This window comes from Hippocampus guttulatus, chromosome 5, assembly GCF_054856545.1.
Source record: "Hippocampus guttulatus isolate MCC_2025c chromosome 5, RoL_Hgut_1.0, whole genome shotgun sequence".
Taxonomy (NCBI): domain Eukaryota; kingdom Metazoa; phylum Chordata; class Actinopteri; order Syngnathiformes; family Syngnathidae; genus Hippocampus; species Hippocampus guttulatus.
The window spans coordinates 18,350,692-18,367,847 of record NC_141265.1 but is presented as its reverse complement, the minus strand read 5'-3'; the positions used below and the strand labels follow the sequence as shown (position 1 = coordinate 18,367,847).

The window sequence follows — 17,156 nt, the reverse complement described above, 5'->3', positions numbered from 1 at the left end:
CCTGCCATGCATGTTTTTGCAATGTGGGAGGAAACCGGAGTACCCGGATAAAACCCACGCAGGCACGGGGAGAACATGCAAACCCCACACAGGAAGGCCGGAGCCGGAATCGAACCTTGCACCTATGTACTGTGAGGCCAATGTGCTAACCAGTTGTCCACCGTGCCACCCTAACTGAAATCGTATTTATTTATTTGCGTATTTATTTTACTCTGAAAATTGTTTTGATTTGACTCTGAACAGGAACATTGTGATTTCTTCAGTTCAGTTCAGCCTTACTTGTAAAATAAAATTGTCATCTAAAGTTACTGTCTCAATTTTTTATTTTATTATTATTATTTTTTACAACCAACATTAAAAAGACATTTGGGCAACAGCAGCATGTCTCTAACTTTTCTAGCGCACATATGTTGCCACAAAATATTTCTCATAATTCTCATTAGTGTATGAAAAAAGCAATATACAGTACATACAAAGACAAACTTGAACTCATTAACAGTAATGAGTCACATTTCTGTTTAATAAACCAGCAAATACAATGAACATCTTAAAAAATCACAATAAAATATTTTTAATACAACAGTGAATACATGTCACTTAAAAAACACATTCACAAAATAATAAAAGTGGGGAAAATTCATGGCCAAAACTAAAAACCGAAAGTGAAAAATCCAATTACCAAACGAAACAATACCTTATAAAAAAAGGATCTTTTTAAAAATGAAAAACAAACATAAAACTCCGCGGGCAACAAGTGTGAGCTGTGTGGCTCCTTCCAAGCGATGCGTATGCTTTCCAGGGAGCTTTCTTACCCCGGGCCAAAAGGCCGTCTGCCACTCACCTCCGTGCAGTTCAGCGAGCTGTTTGACACATACGTGACTAACCGAGGTGCATCGTGGGCGGCCCCAGTGGCGTGACGCATCACTATCTGAAGAAAGATCTTTTCTTCCTGCTTTTTTCAATCTAAATTTAATCTTACCTGGGGCTCAAAAGCAATGCGATATCCCGGTCGTCTTGGCTAGCCAACCGGCTGTAGCTTTTGCACCGGTTAGCCTGTCCATCTTTTACTTGCAACATCATGACATTCTGTTTCAACCATGTTGTTTTAGTAGCAAAAGTCTTTCAGTCGAAAACCGAAAAGTCACTTTTGGTCCATTTTGACAGAAAATCTGTGGTGACTGAATTGTCTGTGTATCCCTCGCGCCTGGCCCAGCTGTCTTTTGGGCCACAGGTGGGGTCGCCATCCAACCACAGTATCATCATGACATCGCCACTCATGATGGATCGTTATCCATTTTTGAACCTCTTTTTTTTTTTAATTGTGGTACTCTTATTTCCTGTTATTTTCAAAGAAAAAAAATGTTAATCCATGAGAAGAGTGTGTGATCATGTCTAATTCCTCGCATCCCTATCCTCCCTTTTTGACAGTTCTCAGATGTCTGCCCGGTTACATCTCTCAGCAGGGGCTGATGCCACTCTAGGCTGTCTCTTAATCGTCTCCAAGTGCTTCTCGAGGATTTTATTCAATCCATTTTTTTTCTTGTATTGCTATTTTTGGCTTTATCGCCGTGCTAGATAGCCCACACACCGGCTGATTAATAGAGACATAAGGAGAATAGCTTGACTCATCATGTCTCTTGTTCATGGCTCCAAAGGGAACCATGACCCCCCCACCAAGATGAAGCGAGATGATCCTCCAAAGGGCCAAAGCTTCCAAAGTAGATTGCTTAATAAGGTGCCGCGCTTGCTTTGTCGCCTTTGTGATCATCACAAAGGAGTGACGAGAATTAAAAATGCATAGAGACAAATAATAGTCCACGAACTACACATTATGAGACTTTAGACCTCGTCCATTAATGATCCATTTCTTTTTACATTCTCTTTGTGAAAGAGACGCACTGAGATCTAGCTGGCTGGTTTTCATCATGCAATGCAGAAAAATGCGGTGACAGCTGCTGTACGTTTATTACTTGTCTCCACAGGGCATCAATATAGTGGACCCTTGTAATGCAGAGCCTCCGCCGCCCAGTCCAGCCATGTACCAGCTGGATATTGTCTTAAAGAAAGGCAACAACCTGGCCATCAGAGATCGCACAGGTAGGGGCCCCATATTTTCGTTCTATTTTATTAGATTTTTTCCATTTGACTTGATCGCAATCTTGCTGCCAATCAATACGGCGGTGAGTACAAATTCAGATATCATTTGAGATGTACATGCATGTTTGGTCCAATCAAGCAAACTCCCAATTAGGCACATCGATTCGACTCGAGCAAAGTTGTCATTTACACCTTGAAGCGATTCATATTTTACAGTGGCAGTTAAAGAAACTTTTGATCACGTTGTGGGCGGCGGCAGTTTGTGCAATCCAAACAAGGCAGTAGATGACATTGAATTGCTTTTCGGATAAATGAACGAGTTGCGTCCTTATTCTTAACAGACTCCTCAGAGACCCGAGTCGCATTTCCGTGTTAACCATCATTTGTCGCTTGTTTCCATGTTTACATGACAGTTTTTTTTTTCAATACAACGAGCCCAAATACAGCTACGGTATTAAATATTTTTTTAAAAATGAGCAACGCAAAGGCATCCAGCTGCATGACTGAATGTACAGTAATTGAATCGGGTCTGTCATTACTGGACCATGGAATGACTTGTATTTCAGCCCTGTCCAATATGTCCTACTGTACCTCTTGCATTGTGGGTAATAGGATACCCCGACTGCTGCAGCCATCTGTCAGTCCTGACAAAGCGCACACACACGCACGCACCGTTTCAGCCGCCCACAGCCTGAGCTCGAGGCTTTTCCAAGTCTGACGACATGGAGGCGTATTTTATAGCTACTTTAACCGTGCTGCTTTGCTGTCATCCTCTCAAATCAGTCAACGGTGCCGCCAGGACGAGTGACACGTTGACTACGCAAGACCTTTTTTAGAGAGAAGATGCGAAGCACACCCTGCCGATGAAATGTACACTATGTAAAACAAACCAAAAAAAGATTGTTTGAGTCATTGTTTTGTTTAGACACATCTCCGAAAAAATATCTAGTTTCTTTCCATAACCAGTAGATATTTGTCTTACGGCTATGTTCGTATTCCCAAGGACACATAAGTCTCACTTAGGATGTCGTCCCAGAGACTGCAAAGGCGGTGCCAATATATACAGTATATCCAGTTCTTGTTGGCGTCCCAATACATTTGTCCATATAGCCTACCATGCTCACAGCCAATCCATGACATGGATCTCATGTCCTGTATTTATAAAAAAAAAAATCACCATCATGCCGTATGAAAGATGGAGTGTATGAAGTTAATGTGGGATCAAACTGTCATGCTGTCGCTGTGATTTCGCTGATTAAATTATATTTCATTTCTGGAAAAAATCATGAATAATCATGTGGTGTTTCTTTTTACTGCTGTGACTCAGTAGATTGTACTAAAAGCTTCTTTTATCAAACCCTTTTATTTTTGCAAAGAAAATAACTAATTTCAAATATGTTCAACGATCATATCTTCATTTCCCCTAAGGCGTATGAAGCTTATTTTAGTACATGATTCAGTGGCAACATAATTACATCTTCATATATCAGTGTGAATATTTTAAGACCACTTGTCTGCCCCGCGCTGGCACATAGAGCTATTGATCATGACGATGTAATTGGAATTACAGGTTGATGATGAAAATGAAGAAGCTGAATTATTCATGATTGGAATCATAAACCCTCATCACCAAGATCAGAGAGGCTCTAAGTTTAAACACCATTCGGCAATAGATTCTCATCATTGTGTCGCTTGGAGGCTCGTTGGGTGTCACTGTGAAAATCCATTTGCATTATAAATACTGGAAACCCACCAGCCTATCACATAAGGTCAAAACAGAAAAAAACTAAGCTAGCTCTTAGCATGTCCGCTATCTCACTTGCTGTTGCTAACTCTCCTTGTCATTTTTATTGTGATGAATGAATAATTTAGGGGACACGGTATGCTCAACTCAACGTAATCAGTTGCTCCTCGCTTCAGGTGGCGTCCTAATTTGGCTACTAGTCCGTTTCAGACTTTCAGACTTCCTCTGCTGACTTTGAGCACAAGGGAAAGAAAATTGCTCAAATTGAATCCGGTTATTGGCTCGCGTGAAACCCGCTTGAAGTGCCTTTATGTTTGAAACATATTTATGACTGCATTTTATCACCAAGTGTTAGCTCTACGGCCCGTGAGGCTGCTGTCACGCATCGATAATGGATGTCAACATGAACATCTTCAACATTGGGCGTAATGTAAATACTTCGAGTGCCTGTTCTTTGTCTTCTTGATCTCTGATCAGAGACGGTTGTTTTTGTTGGGAGTATTGCTGTATTTTTGTTGTCGTCTCTGAGTCAATGAGCTGTGCTCTCCTGGCCGCTCCTTGTGAAGTGTTGCGTTAGCAATAAATGATTTTGCTTTATGTGCATTTTCAACTGCTGCTGGGAAGAAGAAGAAGAAGAAAGGGAACATCTATCCAAGATACTAGCAATGGACTTTGGCCACGGGACAAGCAAATGTGTTTGCTGAGTAAACGTCTGGGCCAGCTCGCATTTATTTTATTTCAACACATTTATTTTTATAGATGCTGTTTTGATGCCGGGTTTAAATGGCATGGCAGTCGATGGGCGCAGTTGTGAAGCACTCCCGTTCAAAGGTTTTCAAAATACATGCCGCATACATCCTTTTTACAAGTTTGTAAAAACATTTTTTTGAAATTATTTATCTTGGTCTAATTTTTTTTAATATATATATACAAAATGGTAGACAAAAAGAGGTGCGTAGACGTTTTATATCCACTGTACTTCTTATTGACCTTGCCTTTCCATAAAGAGCATCTATGTGGAGTAGACGTTGCAATCATTTCCCTTCCTAACAGACATGCCCTGTCTTGATGATACTTAAAGTGTGATCAGTCTGTTGAGCTGAACGCACGTTCTATTCCGCTCCCACCCATCCACCACCTCAGACTTTTCCATTTCAATCGTCTCAGCTGGCTTCACCCAGCGCCACGGCTTCCGGACCGCACGAGCGGTCTGTCGGATTGCTGCTGCAGAAGCAGCAGCAATCTCTCAGGACCGAAAGTGGGAGACCAACGTGAACTCCATCCCAGGAAAGACCCAGCAGATGATGTATTTTCTGTGGCGATATTTAGGACACTATTAACTCATTCAGTACCAGCCAATTCTAGACCGAGTCTGAAAGGACGTTTAAAAACGTCTTTGGGAGTGAATGAGTTAAAGAACTTCAACAGTGTCTAAATGATCTTTTTTTTATTTTTTATCCATGCCGTCTGGAGCTTGTTGAGTACTCACAGAGCGGAAACTCGTACTGGTATCGGTTGGGGGAAAAAGTGGTATCGAACATCCCTAATTTTATGGATTTATTGGAGTGAGTGGCGCGGTGGCTCCCGAGCACCATCTATTGGCCAGCTGCCACTAGAAAAAAAAACTGCTTGTGGACGTGGGCAGCAACAACACGGCAGTAAAATACAAAATGATCGTAAAAGGGCGCCTGTATTTGAGCAGACTTTACTAGTGTGCCTTTTGGGTGTTTTGTGTAGTTAATCAGGAGGATCGTGTTTTATGTTATGTGTTGTGTTTATTATTTTACTTTATGTTAACTGTTTTGTGAAGCGCTTTGTTACAGCTGTCGCTGTTGTGAAAGCGCTATATAAATCAGCATGTATTGTATTGTATTGATCTTGTTGTCTTTGTGGCTGGTGTCATTTGAACCGTCACCCATCAAGCCAATCGAGCAAAAAAAAAAAAATTGTTGTTTTTTTATGTCCTTTGTTTAATTTCCCCCGCTCTATTATGAAAATTATGTGGTTTTATTTTATAGCCTCCTCTTGCCAAACTGAGTGGTACTCAAGGAGTGCGCTTTGTTTTGATGACTCCATGTGCCTTTATGTTGATACTGCATCTCTGGTGAAGAAGAAAAAAAAGCTCAATTTTTACATGGCCTATGATAAACAACAGTAAACTCATTTTGTGAGGCTTACATATTTACCCTGGCTGTCCTAGTTGAGATACTTTCCAGCCACCAAACAGATGGTATGTACTCCTCTATAAGGAGAAATGTATTTGCTGCCGTTGTTTGCCTTGAAGATGCTGACTGAAAGGATAACGCCCAAATGGGAATTCTTTGATAATAGAATTGTCTTCTCTCCCCTCGCCATTTCTATGGTAATCACTTTTGTCCCAGTGGATAATGGAGTAAAATCCAACAGACCACTTCAGCATGCTACTTTCCTACTTGACTTCTAAAATACATAGAACCAAAGAGAGCCTTGGTTCTACCTGCTCAATGTGATCTTTCATTATATCTCCCAATCATCTGGGTAATCAATTGCTTCTTCTTATTATTATTATTGTCGTTGTTATTTTATAAATATGCATACTGCAATTGTACATTTGATTTCATTGTTATTGTACTCATCCTGCAAAATGTGTGCCCACATTATCTGTGAAAGGCCTGCCGTTTCTTTTTTTACGTGCTGGCCATGATTTTAATGTGGAGTCCCAACCAATGAATCCGATTGGCTGCCTCCAGACTGCAAGCGACTGATGAGAACATTGCCCAGTCCTTCAAAATCAATGATGCATTAAACTTTGCAAAGTGGCAAATTAAACAGAGTTCTTTTTATTTTCTGGAAAACAAAAACACAGACAATCCCTAAAGTACATTTGCTATTTTCGGCCAGTCTTAACCTCCACTACAATTTCATTGTTAGGTTTGAAGGATCTTTGTCATAATGTTCATTTATTTCATTAGAAGCATACAGAAAAATATGTAACGAATTTGGACGAAATGTTTATTTTGATTCACGCTTTTTAAAGACTCACATTTTTGGTGTACAGATGAGATCATGTCCTTTTCCTATGCGTGTTTATTTTCTCTCCCAGGTACAAGTGATCCATATGTCAAGTTCAAGATTGCGGGGAAGGAGGTGTTCAGGAGTAAAACCATCCACAAGAACCTCAATCCAGTGTGGGATGAAAGAGCAACTCTCCTGGTGGAAAGCCTGAGGGACCCGCTGTATGTCAAGGTACAACAAGCATCAAATATACAAGTACAGGCTTGTCTCGAGAAATGCTTGTTGAATACTTTTTCCCATTTAAATTTTTGAAAATCATGTACAGTATTTTAAGATTCATGTTCAGGGCTGTCTTTGCTGACTTCAGCGCTTCTGTTTAGGTTTTTGACTACGACTTTGGACTTCAGGATGACTTTATGGGCTCAGCGTATCTCTACTTGGAGTATCTGGAGCATCAGAGGTCCGCTTTTTTGGCTTTCAAATTTCATCTCTGAGCTACATCCCGCTATTTGAATTTGTGGCTGCAATGTGTATTTTTGCTTGTGTTGTCACATGACCGTTTCACCAATAGGGGCGTTTGATATTCATGTCACCAATCAAATTTTTTTAAAGTGATATTATTGTTGGGCAATACCTCAGTTTGCATATTCACATCACAATTAACTCAAGAGGTGTTCAGTACGTCAGTGCTTTTTTTTTCTCCACTCAATAGTTTCACTCAAGTAAACTTAAGTACAATGTTGGGCTGCTTTCCCCACCTCTGCTTGCTTCTTCTTCACCTTGTTGTCCACTTCTTGTTCGTGCATTGTATGCTTTGAGTTTTATATTTAAAACCTTACTTCAGCTCCGTGCTCACTCAACGTATGAAAGATCCACTTAAATCGCTCCTCGGTGGTTGCACAATCTCGTGCCTCCCTCTTGTGGTAATCTTTGGAAACACATGCTGCAATACTTTTTATCGCGTTGTCCCACTTCACATTCGAGGAAATTGGGCCTTGAATAACTGGCACAGTGTAGTTGGGATTCTAGTTTTTATGATCAGAATTCAGGAGTATCATACCCTGTTTGCTTTGGCTATGCGTGCATTTATGACATTGGATTGGATTGGATTGGATACACCTTTAATGTCAAATGTGCTGTCCAGCACAGAAGAAATTTCTTCCCTCTCAAGACAACATAAAACATGACTTCCTTGCATTGCTAAGCATACACATTATTCATTGAAATTGTAGATTTTTAATGATCTTGTATTACCGCGCTCCCTTGTAGGACACTGGAAGTTCTCCTGGACCTCAAGGACCCACATTATCCAGACCATAATCTCGGCAGCCTGGAACTTTCGGTCACGTTATCACCGCGAGAGGGAGACATGAGAGATGCAGTAAGAAAACGTTCTTGTTCCTCCATCTGGTTCTTGTTTATTGACCTGAAAGTTCCGACTTCATACATGTTCAGTGATTGGAACGTCCTCAAATCAGCAAGGGCGCATACACAAGTGCCGATGTAATTAATGTTGTCTGTGTTAAAGTTTCATGTTCAAAGAGCGCTGGATGTTGGCTCATGCGCTCGATGCTTCCGAGTTGCATTTATTTCTGTTCAATTATTTGTCTGCCTAATTGGACCCCTGCATGTTCGACCCAGAACAAGGCGGGAGTCACGGGGGAAATACTTTATTCCTTTTGATCTGATGTCTTCATGTTGCTGCTTATTTAGTTCCGCAGTGCAGAGAGTCCACGCTTGACAGACAAATAAACCCGATTTAGGTTAAGCACCATTTTGGCTCCCTCCAACTGTGAAGAAAACGAGTACAAGGGTGTACCGGTGCGTTTTGGATGGCGCTATTTGTTGTCATCGGTCAGGCTTGATCGCCGAGGGAGAGATGCGTTGGGCAAATGAGGACTTCTTTGACTCCGATATTTTGGAATGTCATCCAACATTGTGTATTCTAATTGTTTAATTACACTGGTCAACAGCAAATTTCAATCACAGATCGATGAAAACATTTTTTGATGTTGATTTAAAAAAAGTCTTTCCTTTTTTTTCCGAGCATAGCAGCATTTTGGGATGTTTTCTTCTTTTTAACCTGTAAAAGCTTGCGCATGACGAATTTGATCCTGCGCTGTAATTTAGAGTTATGACGTTTCAGAAAGAAAACTTCCACCTGTTGCGGAACCTAACCCTTAATTCATAAATGTGACTCAATATATTACATAGTGTGTTATTGTTATTATATAATTAGTATTATTATGGAACCCTGATGTGCTCGAGCACAGATTCGGAATCAGCGCAAAAAATCATGTATGAGAAAAGTTTAATTTCTGATTAAAAAATTTTGTAAAAATGCGGTCACAAGTGTTATCATCGGCGAATGACTGATCCAGTGAGCACCAAGAACATTTTAAGTAGCAACTTCCCTTCCAGCGTGAACCAGCGGGTCTTCAAAAATGCACCAAATACACACTAATGGTTACAAGCTTTGAAAGTAAAATACAAAGAATCATAGCTTGATTTTCTTTCTTTTGAAACTTAAAAAAAAAAAGCCAAAAGGCACCAATCTCTCTCTAATTACCAATATCAGCATGACAGCAATTATAACAATTGCGTGTGCATGTTTGTGGATGACAACACTCGACAAGGCAAATAGCTCCTGGGTTTTTCCCAAGCATGACTAACAGATGCCTCACTATCTTAATCTGCCCCACACACCCGTCACTCCGGCCACTACTCGCATCTGAACAGCTCACACCACCTTCCCCTTAACCTGTGCCCCTGCAGCTTCCAGTGGCAGACAGTAGGGGGGGCTGTAACCGCTTTGTCTCATTCACAGACCATGCTTTTGAGAAGGAACTGGAAACGATCTAGTAAGGTAAACTAAAAACGCATGTAACCCCCCACACCCCCCCACCCCCAACCAACGCTACTGCACTTCACCTGTGCACTTTTCACTGGTGTCCTGGCATATGAATGCAGTCTCTTTTCCTCCATTCCTCCCCCCACCTCTGTTGCTTTTGGCTTTTGTCATCACTTTATTTTCCACAAGCTGCAATATACTAACGAAGCACATTATATTTATTATATAAAATACAGTAAGTTATAAATTTTGATCGCTTTTAAATGACTGCAGTTTTGGTATTCATACTTGCAACTATGAATGACTTGTGGCAGGGAACCTTTGCAGTTTTCCTCCAAGGGACATTCTAAATGTATGTATATAATTCAATGATTGAGCGAATGTTTATGATTCCATATTATTATAAGCATTTGTGGTTTCAATATTTTTTGTTCTATTTTACAAGAACCATTCCTTCGATTTGGTTTTCAAATTGTGTGGCGCCACAATCGAACGCTTTAGGTTCCGCACCTCTGGTAGTCTATTGCAGCTGCTGTGTAAGAAAATAAAGCCGTTGTTTCATTTTCAGGGAGCTTGAAGAACTATGGCAAAACAACCGTGCCGATAAGCATGCTGATTGACAATGCAAGTCCATATCAGGGCCTGTTCTGTATCTACGTGTCTCCTTATTTCGAGTGGCTTTGAGATGAACAGAAAGAAGCATGTTTTTCCTCTGTCCCTCTGTCTTGAAATGTACTTTGTCTTTCAGACTTGACACACCACAGAGTACATTGTTGTTAACAACCCAGTCGAGTTTGAACGATGACATAAATTGTCTAATCTATAAAATGAGCCTTCAAAATGATGAAATATTTTCTGTGGCTTTCTAATGGGATAGGTGTGTCCGCTGAATGCGTGAACCCGCATCCTGCTGAAAAATCAAAGCTACTTCCTCTTGCGCCTTTCTTATGTCTACACATCTCTACATGGTTGAATCACGAAAATATCTCCTCTTAAGGCCTCTGGTGGCTACAATGCATCCCCAATATGTCGCGAGGCTTTCCTCCAACACAAGAGGGGTTAGCCTCCAGCTAGCTTGTGAGCTAACCACCTTCTGGGGCTAACGGCAGACATGTAGGAGGCTTCATTCAAAAATGACACGAAGGTAGAAGATTCAGTTTCAAGGTGATACAGATAGCTAGCATGCTAACTGTACACTGTAATGGTAGACATCAGCGTAGCTCAAGTTCTTACATAGTAGGCTTTGGGGGGGGACTCATGCTTAACGCCTAAGTGTTTCACCGGACATCATTTTAGCCAGGCCCAAAAATACCAGGAAAACTGAAATGGTGAAAAACATTTGGAATATCAGAGCAATTTGGTCTCAGTCAAAGACTTTGTCTCAAAAGCTTTGGCCACATAGTTTTAATAATAATAATAATAATAATAATACATTTTATTTATAAGCGCCTTTCAAGACACCCAAGGACACTTTACAATAACAAAAAACACAAAACAATACGGGTTGAGCAGCGGCAGCCATAGTTTTCAGTGCTTAACTAACAGATGGCCTTAAGAAAGGCTTCCGATAATGTTACTACTCCCTTCCTCTTGACTAACAATTTGGAGACACAGATACACATTTGGAGTGTGCCTGGTTAAAGCTGGGCAGGCGTCCTGCTGTATTGCGCCTTTGAAGTCTGCAAAATGGGCCACCCCGCCTGCGAATCGGGAATACGCGCAAGCACTAACGAACTTGCTACCCCTCCCAGAAAAGGCGTAGCTCTTGACTCCCTCCTTGCCTCCTTGCCTAGCTGCACACAGTGCACAGTTTTATTTTTACACAAACTTATTTTTTTTAATGAAGCCACGAACATACGCTAGAAGATGCAAACTCTTCAAGAAATAGTTTGCAATCGTAATTATGAGTCAGAGGCAGATTAAATCCAGGTCTCTATCTTCGCCACTAGGCAATTTCTTTTTTTGGCACTTCAAAAGTTTTTTTTCTCTCTCCTCCAAAGGGCTTATAAAAGTTGAACTGTATACGAATATGTTAAAAGTAGATTTGTTTCGAGACTTCCAGGCCCCCGAACATCGCTGTGCATGATCTCTCTCCTGCTGTGCTCTGGCACAGAGATACAGATTCACAAAATAACTAGCCCTTGTTTTTTTGTTTTGTTTGTGTTTTTTTTTTTCGAGCAAGGAGAGAGCTATGTCGTTCCAAAACAATAAAGCGATGAGAATGTTGCTCGAGTACAACATAACGGTGACCTTGAATCATTAGCATACACCGCCACATAACATAAATTCAGTTGTAGAAATTGGCAGACGTGGAAGTGGAGTTGCACGGGAGGTTAGCTGAACCTCGTGGAGCCACTCGCAGTGTTTAATGTCTGGAGAATAGAAATTAAGAAGCTGCGTCTCCAGATCAAAGGGCTGCGCTTGTGCGGCAGGGTTTGTTCGGAGTTTAATGAAATTCATCTGCAAAACAAAAGCTATGCTAGTAAATTCGCCCTAACAAGGCAGAAGATGGATGAAAGGAGGGGGAGGGAGGAATTTGTTGCGGTGAAGGATATTGTAATGATTCAAAGAGAGGTTAAATAGGCCTGTAAGTGGTGAGAAAACAGACTTAAATAGGTTGCCTCGTCACTTTACTAGATGGACTGCTAAAATTAGAAACGTTAGCTGCGCTTGCTCTTCAAACCTATTCAGCCAAACGAATGAAGATATTAACTTGGATTGTTTCATTCTCGTCGTATCCACTGCATAAAAAATGGATGCCAGGCTTTTAAAAAACAACAACAACAAAAAAAGCTCCACATTTGAGGGTTTATTTGTTCGACTTATTCCTTTGTGTACTCAAATCACGTGTTTCATTTTCTTCACGATTCATTGCCGTTTCCTTGTCAATACATCTGCGTGTTAATAAATGTCTGGATCTGTTTTGTGTGGATGTGCGTACACGCGTGCCTCTGCGCGTATCTGTGTGTACGTTGATGGTTTGTGCGAATGTGCGTCTGCCCACCACAGTGCCAGAGTATGCGCCTGTCAGATGTACACAGAAAAGCTCAGCTGTGGCGGGGCATCGTCAGCATCAGTCTTATCGAAGGTCGCGGCCTCCAGCCCATGGATGACAACGGCCGAAGTGACCCATATGTTAAATTTCGGATGGGACACCAAAAGTATAAGAGCAAGGTAAGCAAACCCACGCGTGAGCAATACCTTTGACCGCGTTTGACACTGTCATCCTTTTGACCCACGTCAAACAAACTGGGAACCGCGCACTTGTTTCTTATGGCCCCAGACCATTCCCAAAACGCTGAATCCTCAATGGAGAGAACAGTTTGACTTCCACATGTATGAGGAGCAAGGAGGCTACGTGGACATTACGGTCTGGGACAAAGACGCCGGCAAGAAAGATGACTTCATGGGAAGGTACAACTATCTCCTTTGTTCTTCTGAGATTATTCATGTGTCACTGTCACCAGACCTTGGAAAAATACAAAGTGCTGTCCGAGTATGCTAGCTTGCCAAACGTCTTTGCTCACCTGCCTCGAATTGTATATGAATTTGAAATTCTTAATCCGCAGGGTTTGATATGATGTCAGTCCATGTGATGTTTTTTTGGACGACATGACGACATGACACGACGAATAATAACGATTCTGTTCTCAGTGCTAACACATCCCACTTTTTGGGATGTATGTGTGTCCATTCAGGTGCACGATCGACCTGTCCCTCCTCAGTAAAGAACACACACACAAACTGGAGTTGCCACTCGAGGAAGGCGAAGGCGTGCTGGTGATGCTGGTGACGCTCACAGCATCTGCCGCCGTCTCCATCTCAGACCTGTCAGTCAACGTGCTGGATGACCCGCAGGAGCGACACCAGATCAAGCAGAGATATGTGAGTTGATATTTTTCGCCCTGAGTTTTTCCTGTCTTAACGGCGAGGGATTACATGTAACAAGCATAAATTGAGGGGAAAAAAACGAGAAGTGTTCCACTCTACTGTGTTATATCGCCGCCATAGACAGTGCCAAACTCTACTTTGTGCAAATTCTTCTATTGGAGGGGCGCTTGTAACATATCACCCGCGAAAAGTTTGTAAATGTTATTTGTTATCCCGTCTAGTGTTTCCCATTATATGTTAGCTTTAAACTCGAAGCAACATTAGGTGGTTGTTTTAAATACATGCCATTTAATTCTCTTTGTTTGATGTTTACTTTGACAGTCAACATAAACTCGGGATTGCATTGAACAGATTGAGGCCCCTTTTGTGAAATTGCTGCTTGTTGTGAAGTGAGCAGGGATGAATGGCACATGCAATAAGAATGATCTTGTCTTAATTTAGTCACAAATCTACTCAGTGTGCAATGTAGGCCCATTTAGTTGAACATTAAGCGATTATTCTTTGAAGAAAATGGCAACAGGCGGACACACAAATTCATTGGAAGTTTTGGCAGCTCGCATTTTATTGTTCTATCCGTCGGCATACGTCACTGGAATAGAGTGAAGAAAGATTATGTGGTGTTAATATACAATAATATATTTCAGGCCAATTAAATGGAATTTGAACATTTCCAGCACTGCACAGTGGGTTGGGAATCACAGTTTTTTTCGTGACGCCATGCACACTGGTATTTCTTTATTTATTTGTCCCCATAAGTCTTCTTTTAGCTTTACATTACTTCCCAGATTCATTTACCAAAATAATCAGCAAAGTTGTCAGAGCAGTATATTCACGCCACATGGTGGGTTTGTTTCTGTGGATGTGATTCAGATTCTTTGTGATGTACAGGTATATATTTTTGTGTGGTGTGCATTTCCAAATGAATGGGTCAATTTGTCCCTACATAGTTTCAGAAGTACGATAGAACTCCACTCCGTATTCATTAGCTTTTATTTTGGTGAATGTGGCATTACGGCTGGTGGCCCGAAAGTGTTCAGAATGTTCCTCAACCTTCTTAACCCCGGAGTGCCTTATTATTGATCGACCGCGGGAAGTCGAGCACCCGCCTCCGAAATGCAGCAACGGCGTATGAGCAGAGGGGGGAGCTCTATGACCGAGAAAGCCACCGCGGCCCTCAGCGCTCACAAAAAAAAGGTGGTATGGATGTGTGTGTAATAGGGGGCGAGAGGTAAAGGCTGAGGGGTGCACTGGAAGGGAAGGCGTGTAGAATGAAAAGAAAAAGCTATTTCACCTCTCTCACAACTTGCACAGATGCCGTTTTTCTGCTGAGCTGAAGGCCCAATTTTCCTTTCCTTGCTTTTCCTACTTTATCCACCTTCTCCCGACTGCTCTCCTTGTCTGTCTCCAATGTGGCCCTCCCGTGACATGACCAAATAAATACTGGCAACTCTTTTCTTTCCCTGGCAAAAGCTGTCTTTTCGTGACAAAATTGACCAAAGATGTTTCTTATCAAAGAGGACTGATACGATTTAAGTACCGCCCTTAACAGAATAGTTCTGTTCAAAGACCACTAATCTGCCTTGTCCAAATCTGTCTTCCATTTTTAAACTTCTGATGAACACACACACAACATTCATCTGCATTATGTAATGACCCAGATGAATTTGTGTCGTTAAATGATTTGAAATATACGTGTAGCGAATGAAACATTTTCTGAGACGGTCATTTAGGAATTGATCCGATATTGTTTTGACAAAATTTTCCGTGGTGCTGAACTGCATCGTGTAAGACTGTAAGATGCTTATCAAGTTGTAGCTACGTTATTGTCAACAATGTGTATCGTATTCTATTACGACACCACGACAAAATACAGCCACAGCTGATTATCTATGCAAGGCTGAATTTGTCATACAGTTCTCATAGGGGCACCTAATGAAATGCCCCGTGTATTTAATTTTTCATGTACTCACATACAGATTGTACAGTGAGTGTACACGAGATGTTTGTAAGTAGCTTACACGTGTACTCCGACCGCAAACGACTTGAAATGCAGCTAGCGGCATTGCTCTATGCAACATGGCGCAATACACTCACTTAGTGACAATTGCCTTGGATGTGCTATTGCTCACCGTAACCTTTCCTTCATCGCTAATTACTGCATCCCAGATGTACAGGGAGACAGCCCGAACAGGAGTGGGAGAGATTTATGTATTATGATGGCAAAGGAGCACACACACTAATGGCTCTTAATGGGCCTGGGGTGGCCACGAGAAGGGCGGATGAGGGGAAGAGGAGGACGCGGTGACCTCCGCCGAAGAGTGGTGGCACCTCTGCGCACGTGTGCGCGCGCACCCACGCGTACCGTACACGCGCGTGAGGATAAAGGACATAAGCGGACCGATAACAAGCTGGAGGACTGACATAGAATAAGTTGAAATCTATCGCTGTGTACCCGCTCCATGATGAATGTTGCATAATTTGGCCGATACCAATGAAATAGCAGCAGCTCACATTTTGATTGTGTGAGGCCTGGTAATGACCACCCACCAAAATATTAGCCATGTACAGGCAGTTAACATTCAAATATTTTAGTTCGTTGAGAGGCGGGGCCAACCCTGGTCTGGTTGGCAGCCCAGCCAATCACAGGGCACATATGGGCAAACAAAGAATTTGCATTCACATTGACACCCAAGACAATTTCGGGTCTTCAACTAACCTAACATGCATTGTCACTTATTTACGTGCAGTGTTAATGTTGAAATTGTGCATCATATTGCAATGATATTCAATATATCGTCATTTCATAAAGATGGGCTGTACCTGAGGTCATGCCGGGGAGTCTTGTAAATGAGGGCACGGACAAGCCTCCCTTCATTTCTTCTCTCTACCCGCCGGCAAGCTACTGTATTTTTGTATTTTTGTGAATTCAAATCCCATTGAAGGGTTGACTTATTTTTTTTACGCCAATCAATGATCATTATCAAACCCAAAATGTCCCTGCGGGGTTGTCCATATGCTGCGGCAAAGGTTTTGGTTTTGGTAGCGTGGTTTTCAGGCTAAAAATGCCTTTGCAGTCTCACACTGGCTGAGCTTTTTTTTTTTTTTTTTTTCCGCAATATGTTGTTTACTCCTTGCGCGGTTAGGTGTCAGTTCTCCCTGAGTTTTGGGACTAAATCAAATCACGTTTTCATCGTGCCTAATTTTGAGAACTGTAAAAAAGAAAAATAATAATCATTCCTTTAAAAAAAACTACTCGAGTTGTAAAAATTACTGTCTGTGCTTCATACTTTGGATTCTGACTTAGTTTGACATAAGTTTTATAATTTAGCTTTCTTGGCTAGCTTACTTGGTCGATGCCTTCAAGATACATACTATATTCAGGTCGTATACTAACAGTATCCGGGTCATGGCACCAATTGAAAAGACCTTGGGCAACCTTCACTCAGTCATTTTATCTTTAATGCTTGCAATAGTACACAAACAGTAACTACCAGAAAACTGCATATTCTCACTTGAACTATTGAATGGATGTCAGAAAGATCGGGCAGAATAAGGCTCTAATGTGGAAAAAGGTCTAAT

At 41.5% G+C, this 17,156-nt stretch overlaps 1 protein-coding gene across 1 annotated transcript in view; it reads left to right on the top strand.

Annotated features, from left to right (window-relative positions):
• Positions 1–17,156, top strand: part of mctp1a (multiple C2 domains, transmembrane 1a) — a 94,292-nt gene that overhangs the window by 14,058 nt on the left and 63,078 nt on the right. Inside the window, exons 2-9 of the mRNA XM_086110968.1 lie at positions 1,983–2,097; positions 6,924–7,066; positions 7,216–7,295; positions 8,105–8,216; positions 9,663–9,701; positions 12,696–12,860; positions 12,970–13,100; positions 13,385–13,571. Coding sequence (XP_085967094.1) covers positions 1,983–2,097; positions 6,924–7,066; positions 7,216–7,295; positions 8,105–8,216; positions 9,663–9,701; positions 12,696–12,860; positions 12,970–13,100; positions 13,385–13,571 — 972 coding nt within the window. The remainder of the gene's footprint in view (positions 1–1,982; positions 2,098–6,923; positions 7,067–7,215; positions 7,296–8,104; positions 8,217–9,662; positions 9,702–12,695; positions 12,861–12,969; positions 13,101–13,384; positions 13,572–17,156) is intronic.